At 44.1% G+C, this 16437-nt stretch overlaps 1 protein-coding gene across 1 annotated transcript in view; it reads right to left on the bottom strand.

Moving 5' to 3' along the window:
* Positions 1-16437, bottom strand: part of diaph2 (diaphanous-related formin 2) — a 568359-nt gene that overhangs the window by 252698 nt on the left and 299224 nt on the right. Inside the window, exon 25 of the mRNA XM_083651834.1 lies at positions 6182-6280. Coding sequence (XP_083507960.1) covers positions 6182-6280 — 99 coding nt within the window. The remainder of the gene's footprint in view (positions 1-6181; positions 6281-16437) is intronic.

The following is a 16437-nucleotide window of genomic DNA, read 5'->3' as shown; positions in this document are numbered from 1 at the left end:
GAAACCCATGAGAACGAGATACTCATTTCTTCACCGACAGTTGCCTCAATAGTTCACAATGCAACACAGCTGGAAGACAAGCGCCACCAAGCACGCTTTGCCAAGTGACAATTCCAATTCCATCTAAATTACTTTCCTATAAGAAGCAAGCAAATTATCTGTGCAGCACATGCTGCAAAGGTTTGAATTGTGTTAACTTTATGCAAATTAAAGCAGTATTTGCCATGCACGAACCAATCTATTTGACCAAAGAAGATGACATTTAAATGCGCAATGTTGCTACCAGCGCTTCATACACTTTGAGGCCATTTATACCTGGCACTAACATGCGTTTTCTGTGATCAGATTGCAATCGGATAGTGCTTGACCACTTGAAAGGTTGAGGTGTAAACGCCCCCAAGACACATTGAAGACGGACTGCGATCTGATCGGCCAAACCACCTCCGGAGGTGGTCAGGGGTGCATTGTGACCACATTGAACATAAGTGTAAATGCAATGTGTCCTCTCAATCCGCATACAGCAACTGTATGTACAGATTGCAATGAGATTCCAGTCTGATCACCCAAAACGCATGCTAACGCCAGGTGTAAATGAAATCAGGCTAATGTGGTCAAGCACTATCCGACTGCAATCTGATCACAGAAAACGCATGTTAGTGCCAGGTGTAAAATCTTTGTTCACACAGCTTCCATCCATCATTACCAGGAAGTAAGCTAGCTGCCTGTCTTCTGGGGACAGATTGATTATAGCAGTGCGTACATGTGTTAATATTTGAATGATATGCTTGAATGTCATGGTGTGACTGCAAAAAGAAAAACCTGAGAAAAACCAAGCCACAAGTGAATTTGAAGCCATAAGGTTGAGCTCCAAAAAGAGTCCAAACCCGGTTCAACTCCATGCAAATCAATGGGACCACAGCCTAATTAATCACTCAGAATATAAAGTTGCTACTTTCCAGCTAACTTCCAAGATTCGGTTGGTCTGCTTGCTAAGATTGAGAGCTGTTCTACTCCTCCTCTCATAGACTCACAAGTCACTGCCCTATGGCTTTGCCCAGCTGCCTCCAGCTCGCCAGCCTAACCTCAGCCTCGAACCTGGGACCTCAAGTCTGAACAACACAGGGTCCCTCTACAGCCAAGCCACAACTACAGCCCCGGCTCTCAACTCTGTCCACTGCACATTCTGACCAATAAAGTGCCCCTGTACCTTGACTCTTAACTCTCAGTAAAAACCCTTGAACTGTGTTTTGTCTCATTGTGGGTTTTTCCGGGTCTGGATCCCGACAGCCGGTTATGAGCAAATAGCAGGCATTGCTGTGGCTCTGCAGATGACCCTCAGCCTGGCTTCGGCTGCACTGGCTCCAGGAAATGCCAACATGATGGCAATTGCATACCCACTATTTTGGCATCAGTCCATCTTGTTTTTACAGCATTTTTTTTGAGCATTTCTCAAATATGTAAAATAAAATGATGTGCATTTGATTTGCAGCCATGTCTTCTTTTTTATATAAGAATTATCAACTGATTAAAAAAGGGAAAACGTATCCATTTTTGATAAATGATGAAAAGAAACAGTTCTTGGTAGTTAACTTAAACTTTTCCTTTGTAACATGAAAGTTTTATAGTGATAAGTGATCAACAGTCTGACAGTATCCAAGGGTAGAAGGGTCGAGGGCAGAAAGACACCCTATTTGATGAAATCACAGATTACTGTGGCTGAAACTGCCTAATACCATATACACAATTAAGATCTCAAAAGTTAAGAGAATATTAGAGATTAGAGATATAGAGATTAAGAGAATGTTCTTGCATGGCAATTTCATTACAAAAGAATACATTTCAATACATTACATTTTAATTGGTATCATGCAGCGCACTGTTTGACAACTAGCAGACATAACACCTCTCTGAGAAGCCTATTTGTACAGAAAGAAAACAAAATCACAGCAGTGAGTAAAGATTTAAGAAATGAAATAAATTTCACTTTAACATTCATGCATGCACGATGTTTCAACAACAAAGAATTCAAGGCTCTTGGGGGGAATTCTGGGGTTTGAATAGAGTGAGTACAAGTTAATGAAGGAGTTATTTTTGGCTGGGTAGTCCATTGCACAATCCAAAGATTTGGGATGAGCTGTGATTTACTGCATCTTTCAAAGATGCAGTAAATAACAACTCATCCCAAATCCGGGAAAGTTGATTCATACTCATGGGAGCATGATGTGTAAGCAGCCCTGGTCATCTTGTCCTCAGTGTGAGGTTTCAAGAACAAAGAAATCAAGGCTTTTGGGGGAAATTCTGCGGTTTGAAGAGAGTGAGTACAAGTTAATGAAAGTGTTATTTTTGGCTGGGTAGTCCATTGCACAATCCAAAGATGAAGTAAATGACATCTCATCCTGGGAAAGTCGATTCATAATGGAAGCATGTGTAGGCAGCACACTGGTCATCTTGTCCACAGTGTGAGAATATGCAGGCTTTATCAGGCTGATTGAGTAAGGGTTTGCATCACTCTTTAGAGACAGCCTGTTGAAGCCGGGATCATTGTGGCGTTATGACGCCTCGCCTCACGTTTAAAAGTCACAAATACAGAATGAGAGCTCACTTTGATCTGCCTTTCGTTCCGGCAGTGGAGGTAGTAACCGCCCCAAATCAACATCCGTCTAAAATGGTAACCCGGCGAGGCGGAAACCTCAGCTCATTCATAAAAATGACAGCTGTCATTTTTATGAATGAGCTTTCCGTCTTCTCCTCGGCTCAAAGGAATGGAGAAAAAAACAAAAAAACAAACAAAACAAAATGCTAGTTACTGCAGTCTCGCCTGTTGTGCATTCCCTTACGAAAAACAACTAGTATTCCTGTATATTTGAGATGAATAGGCCTACTAAATAGCTTATATTCCAACAAATATATAACTCCTTATAGGAATATTATAACGTAGTGATAGAATTGTAGCCTACAGAACGTGAAAATACCTTGATATGTTTTCACACTCACTATAGACCTTATTCGCTAACCCTGGACGCCACCATATTGTTGACATACCGTCCTGCGCGCACACAGCGCTGCAGCTGACAACTAGTAACAGCCTTATTGTCGTTTCTGTTCCATTACAAAATAGCGATGGTAATGACACCAATAAAAAAACCACAGTTGTTGTTTGTATGCTGCCGTTAATGCCTGTAATAATAAACAAAAGAACGAGGTGAACAGACTTTGCTGTGAGGAGCTGTCAGAAAGTTTCACCTGTCTCTCCTAACTATCCACACATCTCCTGTGCTGCTGACGTATCCTCCGTCTCGCTCCCTTCTTGTCTGCGGACGGTAGAGATAGAAACAAACCACGGGGACTTTATTGCTGTCATTACTACAGCCATGCCTAACGCAGGTCACCATCCGAACACAATTGGAACGATACAGGTAACGCTAACAGCGGCTAGCTTCCTATAAACGCTGCTCCACATAGGCTGTCACTTGAGAGCTGAAGCGCTATGTCGACAATATGGCGGCGGTGGGCGTGCCAGTACCTGAGTGACGTCAATCGAATAAGGTCTATAGTGCCACCATCACAATATTACTATAGGAGTATTAGATTAGACTATAGATTTGTCATTAAGGCCATCACAGCAATAAAAGGGGAAATAAAAGCTAAAAGCAATGCGATCCATGACTGCAACAGTAGGGCCAGGAGGAATTCTCCGTCCCTACACAGTTTATGAGTAGTAGGTTATATCTAGTAGTAGGCTGAACGTACATAATAAGCTTAACGACCTGACGACCTCTCTCACTGTTTTATATAATATAATATAAATAATAGCAGTAGCAGAATGACATCGCCGACCGGGAACCAGAACCGGAAAATAATTTCAACCGTCTTGAAGTCAGTGTAAATCGTCCAAAATTTTAAATGGTATCCTTTTCCTTTGTTATTGTCATTTATAGTCGTTATTTGCATAAAAACACACAATCGGAGTAGGAAATAATTGTATCTTTGTTCAAATATGTGCTTTGATTAAAAAAAAGTAACTCAATTTGTAACTTGTGTTACTTGACAAAGTAACTGGTATAATATTACTCAAATTCTATTGGTAATAAGTTATATTACTGAGTTACTGCTAAAAGTAATATATTACATGTAATATGTTCCTTTTGTAATGAGTTACCCCCAACACTGCTTATAGCCTAACTTTTTTTATTTCCCTCAGCAGCAGATAGGCTAGTACAGTTGTTAACATATCCATGGCAACGATAGAATGCCACACCTCTTTTCCTTGCGGAAAGCCGTCTTGCTGTATAAAAGCACTTTCTGTGTAAAAAAGGCGACGCTGGCTTAACGGCAACATTGCATGATCTCTGTGTAGGAGTGGTAATTGATTACACAAACTGGCACTGACATCTCCAAATTACCTTCTATCCCACAAACCAAGCCCATCTCTGCCAGCATCCTTGACCTTTCGACACGAGCACACGTCAAAATTGAAAAGAGAGCTTAGAGAGTTCAAGGGCAGGCAGTGAACGTGATCTATGATGCAGCAGCGTGTCAAGGCGACTCCAGGGAGCTGTGCAGGAGCACATGTCACCTCCGTCGCCCCGCTGGAGGTGAGATTTCCTACACTCGTGTTTGCTTCCTGTCAAAATCAAAGCCCGTCTGCCAGGCTGGGTAATCAAAGATGGCAGCGACACCGATCAACATTGTCAGAGCCCTACACGGGTGCTCATGCAACGGCATGCTCATGTAATGGCATGCACACGCTGGCGTTCGGAGATGCGTGCACGCGTGCATGCACATGCGTGTACACACACACACACACACACACACACACCAATCTGTGTCATCCGAATGTTGAACGCGTGCGCCCACTCCTGACATCAGACAATCAATCAATACTTCCCCCTGATAAACTCATTCATCTGTCCTCTGTTCACGGATGAGGCAATGATATGAAGCTCCCCCATGGGCCACTGTCAATGCCATCAGCGCCACATAGGAAGGGAATTGCTCGGGAGGCACATGGTTGATATTTCTGAGATATATCCCTCAGAGTATTTTGACATTCTAGTTTGCTCCCACTTGTGCAACCCTCAACTGCAGTACACAGCAATTTATCCCTCACCTATAAATATATTCATCCCAGACTGATGTATTCCGTTCCATATCCCTCTACTCTTCCCGTATAAGAGAAAGAGAAAACAAAAACAGGGACAAACAAGAACAAGGGGTGTGTGGGGGTTTCTGTGACTTGTAATCTTAGCATTTAACATGCATATTTCATGAGGAGTTATCGGCTGTATTGTATCTCTGAGGTAAGGGATATCCAGGCTGCAGCAGAAATCCCTATAGGGTGGGGACGCAATAAAAATTGCTTTCTCATGCTCCTACCATCAATCAACAGAAGGCTTCCGGCAGTCACCCATTTCTTGGTGTAATGAATTCATACACACACTTTATGGAGATGGGACCGAGGGAGTTCATAGGGGGGAGAAAAGGCGCAAGGTTGAGAACTGTCAGTGCGACAATGAGGCATAAGCTTTTTATCGTTAACTTATACCCAATGCGAGATGACCGCCAAGCCAAGAGACCTCACCCCCCCCCCCCACACCTGACGTCACAAAAAGCACCCAAAGGTCAGAAGGTGAGGTAAATAAATCTATGGTGATCACTCAACATTTGCTCCACACAGATTCCTAAAACGATGACCACACCTCCACACAGCTTCAGTGCTCCATTCTGTTAGAGGCATTTGCCATTTCCTTAAAGCAGGCTTATTTAATAGGCAGCCTGCAGCCCACATTGCCCGGTAGCACCCTCCGAGTGGCCCAGTGAGCATGGGCACGGCCATAGACAGCTACAATATGAGGTCACCGAGGTTGTTGGTGTTGTTGACAAAGGTAAGTCAAGTTAGGTACGGTAAGTCAAGTTTTTCACGAAAGGCAAGTTTTTTTTTGTAAATGAGGTGTCAAGGAAAATAAAACGTATCACATTATTGACACATAAAGTTGTCATTGTAAAATAGAACAGAATAGCTTCAGCTTCATACCACTTCATAAATTGATGGTGTGTTAAAAATGTTGATTGTAAAATGCCGTACAAAACAAAACAAAACAAAACAGAACAGAAATCAATGTAGACTTAATTTAGATGATAGATGCCATGGCTACAGGAGTTTAAAGATGCATGTACTTACAGAGGTTCTGTGCTGTCTTGGCATCCAGGATCCGAAGCTCTTTCGTCTTTTTCTTGAATTGTGCCACCCTGTCATCAGTCTCATCCACAGCCTTTTTTACTGCAGAGGAAAAAGAAAAAAGAAACAAAGTTTAGCATTTCTATAGTCACATTCGGGATTTAATTAAATAAAACAAAACATATTTATAAGTATTTTCAAGACCTCCCTCAACAAGGTGATATCATTAACTTCATCGAAGGATATCAATACAGGACACAAGCTGCCTAGCCTGGGTAAACCCAGCCTTCAACGTGACATGACTGATAGTACATAGAGGTCACGTGGAGGCTGGGTTTACCCAGGCTACAAGCTCCCAGGTTGTGGTAGATACACCTACAACTGGTTGTCATTTTTCCATTGGTGAAATATTAACATTTGAATCATCAATCCCTTCCTCATGTTTCCAGTATAACCACAAATGTACTTCTAATACATACTGTATATTGCACTTGTATGCATATTAATTGGACCTTGTTGGTGCCTTTTGCGATATAGATAAACCATTGAAAGAAAGAAACTTTGGGTAACGTTAATAGAGTTGTTCTCACAAAGCACACTGCTTTTGAAAACTAATACATTTGTGCTCAGCCTTACACTCAAAAGAGTCCACTGCACATATGGTAAAACATGAAGGTGTTGAGAGGAGGATATGAGTGATGATAGCCCGCCTCCTTTAACATTACACACTGTTTGGGCCCCATGGTTGACTCAGAGTCTGCAGCCTGGAAGGCTCGGTCTGCTCCTCATCATTCAGCCAATCACAAGTCACCTGTCTCTTCTCAAGCCAAGGCAAGTGACTGTGTTAGCCTGCTTAGCCCGCTAACTCTATACAAACTCCTTGTTAGCCAGCAAAATCCGGCTTTCCATTTTTAGCAAACTAGATTATGTGGCCTTCAAATCTAGTTTGGTGGGACTCCGGCCCGGTGTTGTGTTGTATTGTGTAAGGTTTCCGCGTGTTTTGGGCATAACAGCCTGACCTAAAACCATGTAACAGCCTGACCTAAAACCACGTAACAGTCAGACCTAAAACCATGTAACAGCCAGACCTAAAATACAGTTACGAATAATGTATTGGCTAACTTAGCTTTGATGCCATGCTAAACCCCAGCTAATAAGTGAGTTATCTTGCTGCTCTGTAGTGCCTTCAGGCTTGTCTGGGTCACAAGGTCACAAGGCAGATTCTCCTCCTTCCAGGTTGCTTTTTTAATATGAAACAATATTTCTTACAATGCTAGTTCAGTGTGTCAGCCTCAGAGGCTCAATGCTACTTAGCATGCTGCTTTACATTGCCTTCTCCTTCCAGGTTGGTTTGTCAGATACGGCTCCAAGGCTGCTATGAAACAAAACTGTGGTCGTTCATATTGTAATTGTATCCTCCTTCCAGGCCAGTCTGGCCTCAGAGGTTGATATGAATGAGGAGGATGCGATGTGGATGCTGAGTCATATAATGCATTATCCTCTGAGGCCTGTAAGGAGATGGCCCGGTGAACTAACAGGGTGATCCTCTGAGGCCTGTAAAGAGATGGCACTGTGAACTAACAGGGTGAGTAGCATTGTTTCATCTCAGCCTCTCAGGATAATAAGCCAGGCTGGCAGTTCAAATATCTGGCCTCTGCTTTGACTCAGACCAGCCTTGACTCCGGACATTATAATGTGCAGAATTGCCTTGATGAGGGGTGGAACGAGCTGAAGCCTCAGAGTCGACCATGAGGACAAAGACCGACAAGCACATTAAACTGGAATGACATAATTTGCAAAAACAAAAGGTATGTTGTCATGCCACAACAAGCACACTGTCCTGCGGATTACTATTTTGCCCGTTTCATTCGTGTGTGTGTGTGTGTGTGTGTGTGTGTGTGTGTGTGTGTGTGTGTGCGCGTGTGTGTGCGCGCATGCATGCACACCGACAACTCTGACAGTGGATACAGTAGATGGTTGATAAACACAGCTCCTTCCCTTAGGCTCTGTCTGTCCTACAGCCGAGGAGATAATTGTGTCACTGCCATAATCTGAGTGAGCGACACAAACTCATTGTTACTTTGCTGAACATGGTCGCCACATGGGTCAAAGACTGAGCAGACTGACCTCTGTCTCCACTATGGAGATGATTCCTTGCATTCAGTGAATATTACTCTTCACATACAATACTGTACAGGAGTACAGACTCCTGTACTGCACAGGAGTACAGACTCCTGTACAGTACAGGAGTGCACGGCATGTAGAGGAAGCAGTAGGGAAAGAAGACCCCTCCCTCTCTCCTGATGGCTTGTGGGAGAGGCAGCACATTTTGCTGCTAATCATCACAACTCCTCTGTTTAAGCCCAAGGTAGGAGTCTCGCAGGAAATCCAGAACAAACAAGCCGCTCCCCGAGCGCTGGCTTGCATATTTGAAGAAACAATCAAAGAGGCAACATCTCCTGGGCAGGCAGAAGCAGTAGAGCTGGAGGCGCCTGCCCAACTCCAGAGCTTGCTGTCAACACATGACTTCAGGGATGAGATTGTTTACGGTATAAAGGCGTTTTGGAATGGGGGGAGGAGGTCTGCCCTGTTGCTACAACACCCTGGTCGAAAGGTCTGTAAGCAGCATCTGAGCAGCAGCCTGACTTTGGTTGCACTATGACTTAAAGGCCACTCAGAGCATAAAGCTTCTGGCATACTCTTTGCGCACGCGCTGGAGGCGGGGCTCCGAGGCTCCAGGCGCCAGGCAGTCTGAATGAAATTGAATGTAACGTTCCCAATTCTATGTATTAAATTATAAAAAACGACCCTCAACATTTGGGAAGGCTAAGCCACACAACTAGTTCGTTATAATCGAACGTCATGCTTCAAAGGCGACTTTACGACGGTGAGGACTCAATCACAGCAGATATCCACTGATAGCCTACCACGGAGATCTCACAGGCACAGGCAGCAAAACCCGACGCGCTGATAGAAAAATCTCCATGGACGCGCCGCGCTGCGTTCAGGCCACGGCCCCCGACATGCCCCGTGCGATCGATGACGTCATAATCGCCGCGCGCCCTATGCGCTTGGCTGGGCGCGAAGAGTATGCCAGAAGCTTTAGACAGGCTGCTTCGCCCTCATTACCTCTGCTCTGCCATGGAGGTTCTGTTCTCGGTGCCGTTGGTTTGATGTGAGCGGGATTACGGGGGGAAAAACTACTGCCCCGATTTTCTTGAAACTTGGTGGAAGGGTGTAGCATGGACCAAAGAAGAACCTATTACATTTGTGAGTAGATCCGGATGTGACTCATGGACAAGCAATAATACTGTAGCACAACACTTGGTGGAGGTCTGTGCTCTCTGAGTGCCCTTCTAGTTTGATAAATGCATTGAACTGAGAGACTCTAGCCTACATGTATGAGTCTGATGTTTAAAGTGGACACTTTAAACGTAATCACTGAATCTTGATTTGGTTGTATTGTTGTATTTTCCAGTGTGAAAAATCACTGCATCACACGAAAGCTTTTGACTCATTGTTCATTTGAGGATGTGGCTTTTATGAGATCTGTGATTTTACAAGAGCGGCAAAAAGATCTAACTACGGTACATTGGAATTCAAGGTTAGTCATTTGTTCTCCACACACACACACACACACACACACACACACACACACACACACACACACACACACACACACCCCAAACCCAACCTTTTACATGAAGTCAGTCAGCGAATGTTAAACCGCTTATTTACGGTAAATCACTTCATGACAAATCCCCTGGACAATGATCTCACTTCCACAAGCGCATTGGGTTGCCAGGTTAGTTTCTGGACCAAGCTTCTTCTTTTCTTTTCTAGCCCAGCTTGATGGCTATGATCCAAAGCACCACGCTGGGCTTCTCATGAGGCGAGGGTCTTGGCCAAAGAAACCGGAGAGCCAGAAAAAACACAACATCAGGAAACAATGATCTCCCTCAGAGGATGGCCCACAGACTGAGGGCAAATTAAAGTGAGAGGGGGAATTTGGCTGCTTGTTGTTCTTAAACTGTTCTCTTCAACCTCTGCTCCCTTTCCTCTACCACTTGAATCTCTCACCTGGGTGCCTCGCACTCTCAGCAGGGCGCTCTCGCCCCATCCGTCAGGGGCTCAGCTGTCCTCGCCCTGCCCTGCCTTACCCCCGGGGGCCGCACGCCATCTCAAATTAAATAGAAAAACAGCGCCTCTAATAATGTGAAACAGGCACATTCCTTTCCGATACCATCCTATAGTGCTCACAGCTCCCCCGCTGGGCACTGAGTAGTGGCATCAGTTGGCTGATTCCTGCTACACTATTTGCTGGCTGACTCAATTATGCCACATGTCACACGCTTCCTCTGAGCACTGCATGTGGACTGATGGGGCCTGGAGGGCTTACACAGACTCTGGCTGCCATGCTACTCAGAGGCCCGGATGTGTGGAGAGGATAACTGTAGGTGGCACGTTCCAACCAGATGGTTCACCACAAAAATAAATTGGGTTTTATAAATATGACCTACATACAAATGCACATGCATATATTGATAAGAGCGACTACAATTTTTAAATACCTCAGTTCACTAAGTTGGCATCAGACATCGGTCTACTTCTAAAAAAATATATTCATTTTATTCTGCCAAGTAAGCTTTAACCTCCCCAACCGAGCGGTTACACAACAGTTGATCGAAGTCCTTGCCAAAGTTTAAACGTGTTTTACCGGTTGCCTAGTGGCTACAATGTAATACTCTGACAACAAAGCCATCCCTCGGCTCTTACAGTTTTTGTTTTTGTTTATTTCGTTAATACAATCTCCAATGCATTTTTGGAGAAGGGCTTAGGGTGGTCACAATGTGGAGTTTGTTTTTGTTGGAAGCTACAGTAGCTGGTTTGCTTGAAGCTGCCGTGCACAATGGAAACCATTATGGAAACCATTATGGAAACCTATAGCTAAATCTCGTATCATTTGTATGACAGCTTGTGTCAGACCAATGCATGGTGATAATACTATATATTATCTATTACTAGCTAATAGGAGAGACATGTTAATTTATTAATTGGTGCTGTGTGGAATAAGAGGGTTGGAAGAAAACTAAAATTAGAAGTAGTTTTGGCAAACACTAACAAAATAAAAATAACACAAATAGCTTTTCAACAGTTGTCTTAGAGAGCCCCTATCCAACACAAAGTCATTATGTGTTATTAGCAGAGTAAAGAAATTCCAAGTCCATGTAGGACAAAACAAAACATTCTGTTGAAATATGAATGATGCCTTCAGAGCAGCACACTGTGTATTATGCAGAGCTCAATTTCTGCATAGTTGAATCTTGGGCCACATGGTCCTCTCTTAAGAGAGAAGAAGTTAAATGTTGTTTGCTTGGTATTGACACATTCAGTACAAGCTGGAGTTGAGAGATGTGTCAGTGAAATATAAACAGTTAGTAATTCACACTGAGTTCTTGTAACACAGTAACTTACAAGGCTGGGAAAGCTTTGCGAAACACATCAGGGAGGAAGAGTGTTTCACAACCGTGTTTAAAGAAAAAACAAAAGACTCACTATGGCCAACATCACCACACGAACAGACATTTCTGCTGAATGTAACTGTTACTCATTCCATTAGCTGTGGGGGAGTCACAACTTGCTCCGTGCCAAAAGGAGTCAACGGAAAATTAAGGAGGGTTCAACGAAAAAATGATTTGAGTAAAAACTGATTTGGCTGATTAAGGATGACTTGGCAGCTGCCTTCTCTGTGGGCTTTGGACTGAGGTACACCCCAGGGAGGCTCTGTGATACCAACAATTCTCCAACACTTGGACGTCCAGCATGTTTGCTGGCCCAGAACCGCTATCCTGGTTGGCTTCCATCTGATATCTTTCCCCAAGACGTCCAGAAAACCCAGGGCATTATGAAGCTAAACACTACCACATGTTCACTTCCGGACACAGACTGTCCGGCTGAGCCCCGCCACCAGGCACCATCCAATGAGGAGGGGAGGGGGGCTTGAAAAGAAATAAACGAAACTGCGGATGACAGGTCTTCAACAAACATATTTAAAGGCGAGGCAACACAGAGTGGAACAGACAATGTGGAGTCTGGCTCTTCACGAGGCAATTTATTCCCTCCAATGTGCAATCTGCCCGCAAACATGTGCCCTGTCCTCCATCTCAGGGAGTCACACCCGGGATTGAGCTGCTGGAGAGCTGCCAGCCCCTCTAAAAGAGATGGATTCTGGGGAAGGAGAGCTACTGGCCTGAGCCGTGCCAGCTGCATTCAAATACCAATTCCACACAAAAAAGATTGTCGCAATATTTAAAATTACATATGCTGATTTTGTTTTGGTCTCGTTGTCCTATACGGTATATTGTATGTACTGCATGCTGTGTGTGTGTGTGTGTGTGTGTGTGTGTGTGTGTGTTTTACCTCTAAAATGTAATTTCAGTGTCTTACAGTGATGCAGTGTTCGACAACAGAAGTTATGAAAGCCCCTAAGTTACGAGGGACTGGTTTATGATTGTGTCTGTACAGTGTGTGCTTTGATTTGTCCTTTCAGCAACAGCTTGGTCAAATAGGCCACTTTTCTGTAAATCGATGAACATTTTCGCCTGGTAAGCATCTCAGCAGCACATTAGGCTGCCATGTTGCAGGGTACACCGCCTTTGAAGTCCTGGATCTCTTTCAGTTTCCCCCGTGGAAACAGAAAACACATGTGAAATCCGCCCCTGAAGACTGGGGTCAGAATCTGGGAGTGTACTGTGTGTAAGTAATGTATTAGGGGGGGATGGAGTGGACAAAGAGTTTGCTAAATGTCTGTTGGCAAGATAATGTCTGTTGGCAAGATAGAGTGTTTTGGGAGGGGGGGGGGGGGGTGGGGGAGCCTGGACCAATCACACCTTGAATAATGAGTGAGACCTCCCAAAAGAGGGAGCACACTCAAGGTTTGAAAACACCATTTGACCAGTGGATTCCAGCTGTGACCAATTTCTCCCATTGACGGGGGCTAAACAGAGGTCTCTCTCAAACCCAAAGCCAATTTGCCGTCTGGGCTATAAAGCTCTCTCTCGACTCCTCCCGCTATCTTGGATTTCAAAAGCGTGCTCCCACTCTCAAAAAGGCAATCGTTTTCTCTATCACTCAGGGACCTGGAATTTTTTCCTTTACTTTCAGCCTGGTGAAGTTGCATTGATCGGATAAAAAAAAAAAATCTACAAACTGAACGTGAGCAAAGCATAACAAACGGCTTGACATTGAGAGGAGTGCTTCATGCATAATTAAAAAAATGTGTGGAAGGGGGTTTCTGTTGGTTGTTTCGGGTGAGGGAGCAGTGTGTGTGTGTGTGTGTGTGTGTGTGTGGGGGGGGGGGGGGGGGGGGGGGGGAGCGGGAGATAGGAGGTAGATTCTGATTATGTGTTGAGCAAAGCTTTCTTACGATGCAATTATGCATCAAAGTATTACCAGACATTTTGGGCTTTTATTATTATTATTATTATTATTATTATTATTTTTATAAATACAAAAATACACTAGAGACCATCTTGTGTTGGGATCACACCAGCTCCAACGCCCACGACTTGAAACAGATGTGGGCCAGGGGCGTAAATGGGGGGGTCCAATGTGGGGGGCCGGCCCCTTTGCTTGGATCACACCCATCGTAGAACTCAGCCTCGATCATTTAGGTGCAGTTTACACCACAACGGTCCCTGCATAAAATGACAAACTTTTCTTGTGTTTGGGCCTTCTGTTTACATGGCAACGGTGTTATTGGGGCCTGAAAACGCTAAAAAGTTAAACTAGGTTCCAGAGTGGAAATCTCTGATAACGCCACCCTTACAGTCGCCGTGTGAAGTGGCAAAACGCGATTGTTGTGAAAACTAGCCTAGCTATCAATATAGCACTCAACAAACTATCATGACATCAGAGTCTGATGAGTTGCTAAAGATACATAAACTGCGATAAGTGCCCAATATTAACGTTTGAGCTTAATTAATCACTTAAATAAATGAATGACCCTCAACTCATGGCCAAATTCATCGATTTCCTCAAGTGCCAAGTGCTTCAAAGAAAACAGGTCTTTTTATAGGGCTTCACTGGGTTTTTATTCTGTAATACAATGAATCTGCAGCAGTTTATCACCATTACTGACTTCTGTGTCACTCTATGTGGATAATTCATTTAAAGTTTAAAAGTCCTATAAAGCTCCATCAATCCCGCTAGAAATAGACAGAATACAGGAAGCTAGGTGTTTTTACCTTCAAAATAAAATAAATAATTTATTACTGAGTAAATACAAAAACAGAACACTTGATTCACTATGGGTTAAAATTTACTTTTAATATCTGTGTTCTATGTGTTATGTGTATTTCAGATCACAAAAGTGCAACATGCATCAATAAGTCTATTACTTTATTTAATTGCCATTATTGTGAAAGTTCTAATCAGGAGTTTCCAATTTATTCTGGCTCACTTTACGCTGCTCGGAGTTGGTGATGACATTTGCAGCTCCAGTCTGCATGTGAATCGTTATCACAAATGCTGTGTATAATAAACACGCAATCAAAGGCCAGAACGCAACAACAGTTTGCCGTTTTATGCGGGCAGCATTATCATCTAAACGTGGCACTAAATGTCAACTACACACCTGTAAGGTTTTGATGCTATCACAATCGTGAAACCTGTCCACAGACAGACAGACAGACAGACAGACAGACAGACAGACATATAAACACCTGGCACTGGCAAGTACTCCAAACGGCTTCTGTGGTAGTTCCCGCTACAATAGGTGTCTCCAGGAGCCCATTTTGCCTTGATGACACACACACACACAGACTCACAAGGTGAAAACAATACCAGTCAAGGCCGTCGTAGCTGGCAACCAAAACTTCAAGCAATCTGTGTGTGTTTTCCTTTGCCAGGCTCTAACCTAAAGCAAGAATGTTGGCTTTGCCAGGCTCTAACCTAAAGCAAGAATGTTGGCTTTGCCAGACTCTAACCTAAAGCAAGAATGTTGGCTTTGCCAGGCTCTAACCTAAAGCAAGAATGTTGGCTTTGCCAGACTCTAACCTAAAGCAAGAATGTTGGCTTTGCCAGACTCTAACCTAAAGCAAGAATGTTGGCTTTGCCAGGCTCTAACCTAAAGCAAGAATGTTGGCTTTGCCAGGCTCTAACCTAAAGCAAGAATGTTGGCTTTGCCAGACTCTAACCTAAAGCAAGAATGTTGGCTTTGCCAGGCTCTAACCTAAAGCAAGAATGTTGGCGCTGTCTTTTTTAGAAGGACCCCTCAGCAGCCCAAGGTGAACCAATTACAATGGAGCTGCAGTTTGGGGAGAGGTGGAACTCTCAACCGTGCAATTATCATCATGCCTAATGATAACAGGGAGTAGGGGAAGTGGATAATGATAATGACGATGGAAATTGTGGAGAGTGTGTGACGTGTGCGTGCACGCACGCCACTCTGACTCCAGTCAAAAAAAAGAAATCCCCAAAATACGTACATGCGTGCACCCGCTCATCCCTCTATGACTGCGCGCAAATCAATGACTTTCTGAGCCAAGTAGCTTTCTGGGGTCAACAGTCTTCCCATCTTGAAGCAGCTGGTTCTTGTTATCCAAGAATAGAAGGTGTGTGTGTGTGTGTGTGCAGGAGGGGGGAGGCGGGGTGCAGGATGGGTCCCGCAGAGTGACACTCTGACCTGTGGCCAGTAATGTCTTCAGTATGCAGGGAGAGGCCCGGCCCACGCTTGAAGGTACACAGCTGGGCCTGGAGCACGGCCCAGTGGGAGAAACCACCTCCTCTTCTAATGAGACACACACATCCACACACAGTCACACACAGATCTCCATTTAGTGCTCCTCTTTCCTGTGTCTCTTCAGACTGGAGGCGAGATGGATTCCTGCAAAACGCGAATGTTTCCCACAGTATGCGAGGATGGTCCGCGTCTATGGTAAGTGTAGCATCAGACATCAGAGCAAACACGTCGTCATCGTGTCACTTTGCGGGTCTGCTGGGAGTAAGAAGGATATGAATAAACTTGTGCATGCAACCTAATCAATCATCACACCCCAGATTGTTGTCATCAGTTATAGTTAGTCATGGGTTTCCAAAGGAGCTGCAGGAGTTTTACTAATATCTTACTATATATATTATTATAATGATATCTTAGTCACACTGGGGGCATCCTCTGACTCCAGCTAATAGCTAATAGATGATCTAACACACTAGAGATTCATCTTCATGAAGAAGGGAAAATATCCCATGAAGGGAAG

The sequence above is a fragment of the Poromitra crassiceps genome (genome assembly GCF_964638095.1).
Source record: "Poromitra crassiceps genome assembly, chromosome: 15".
Taxonomy (NCBI): Eukaryota; Metazoa; Chordata; class Actinopteri; order Beryciformes; family Melamphaidae; genus Poromitra; species Poromitra crassiceps.
The sequence above is the reverse complement of the archived record's forward strand: the minus strand, read 5'-3'. Positions and strand labels throughout refer to the sequence as shown.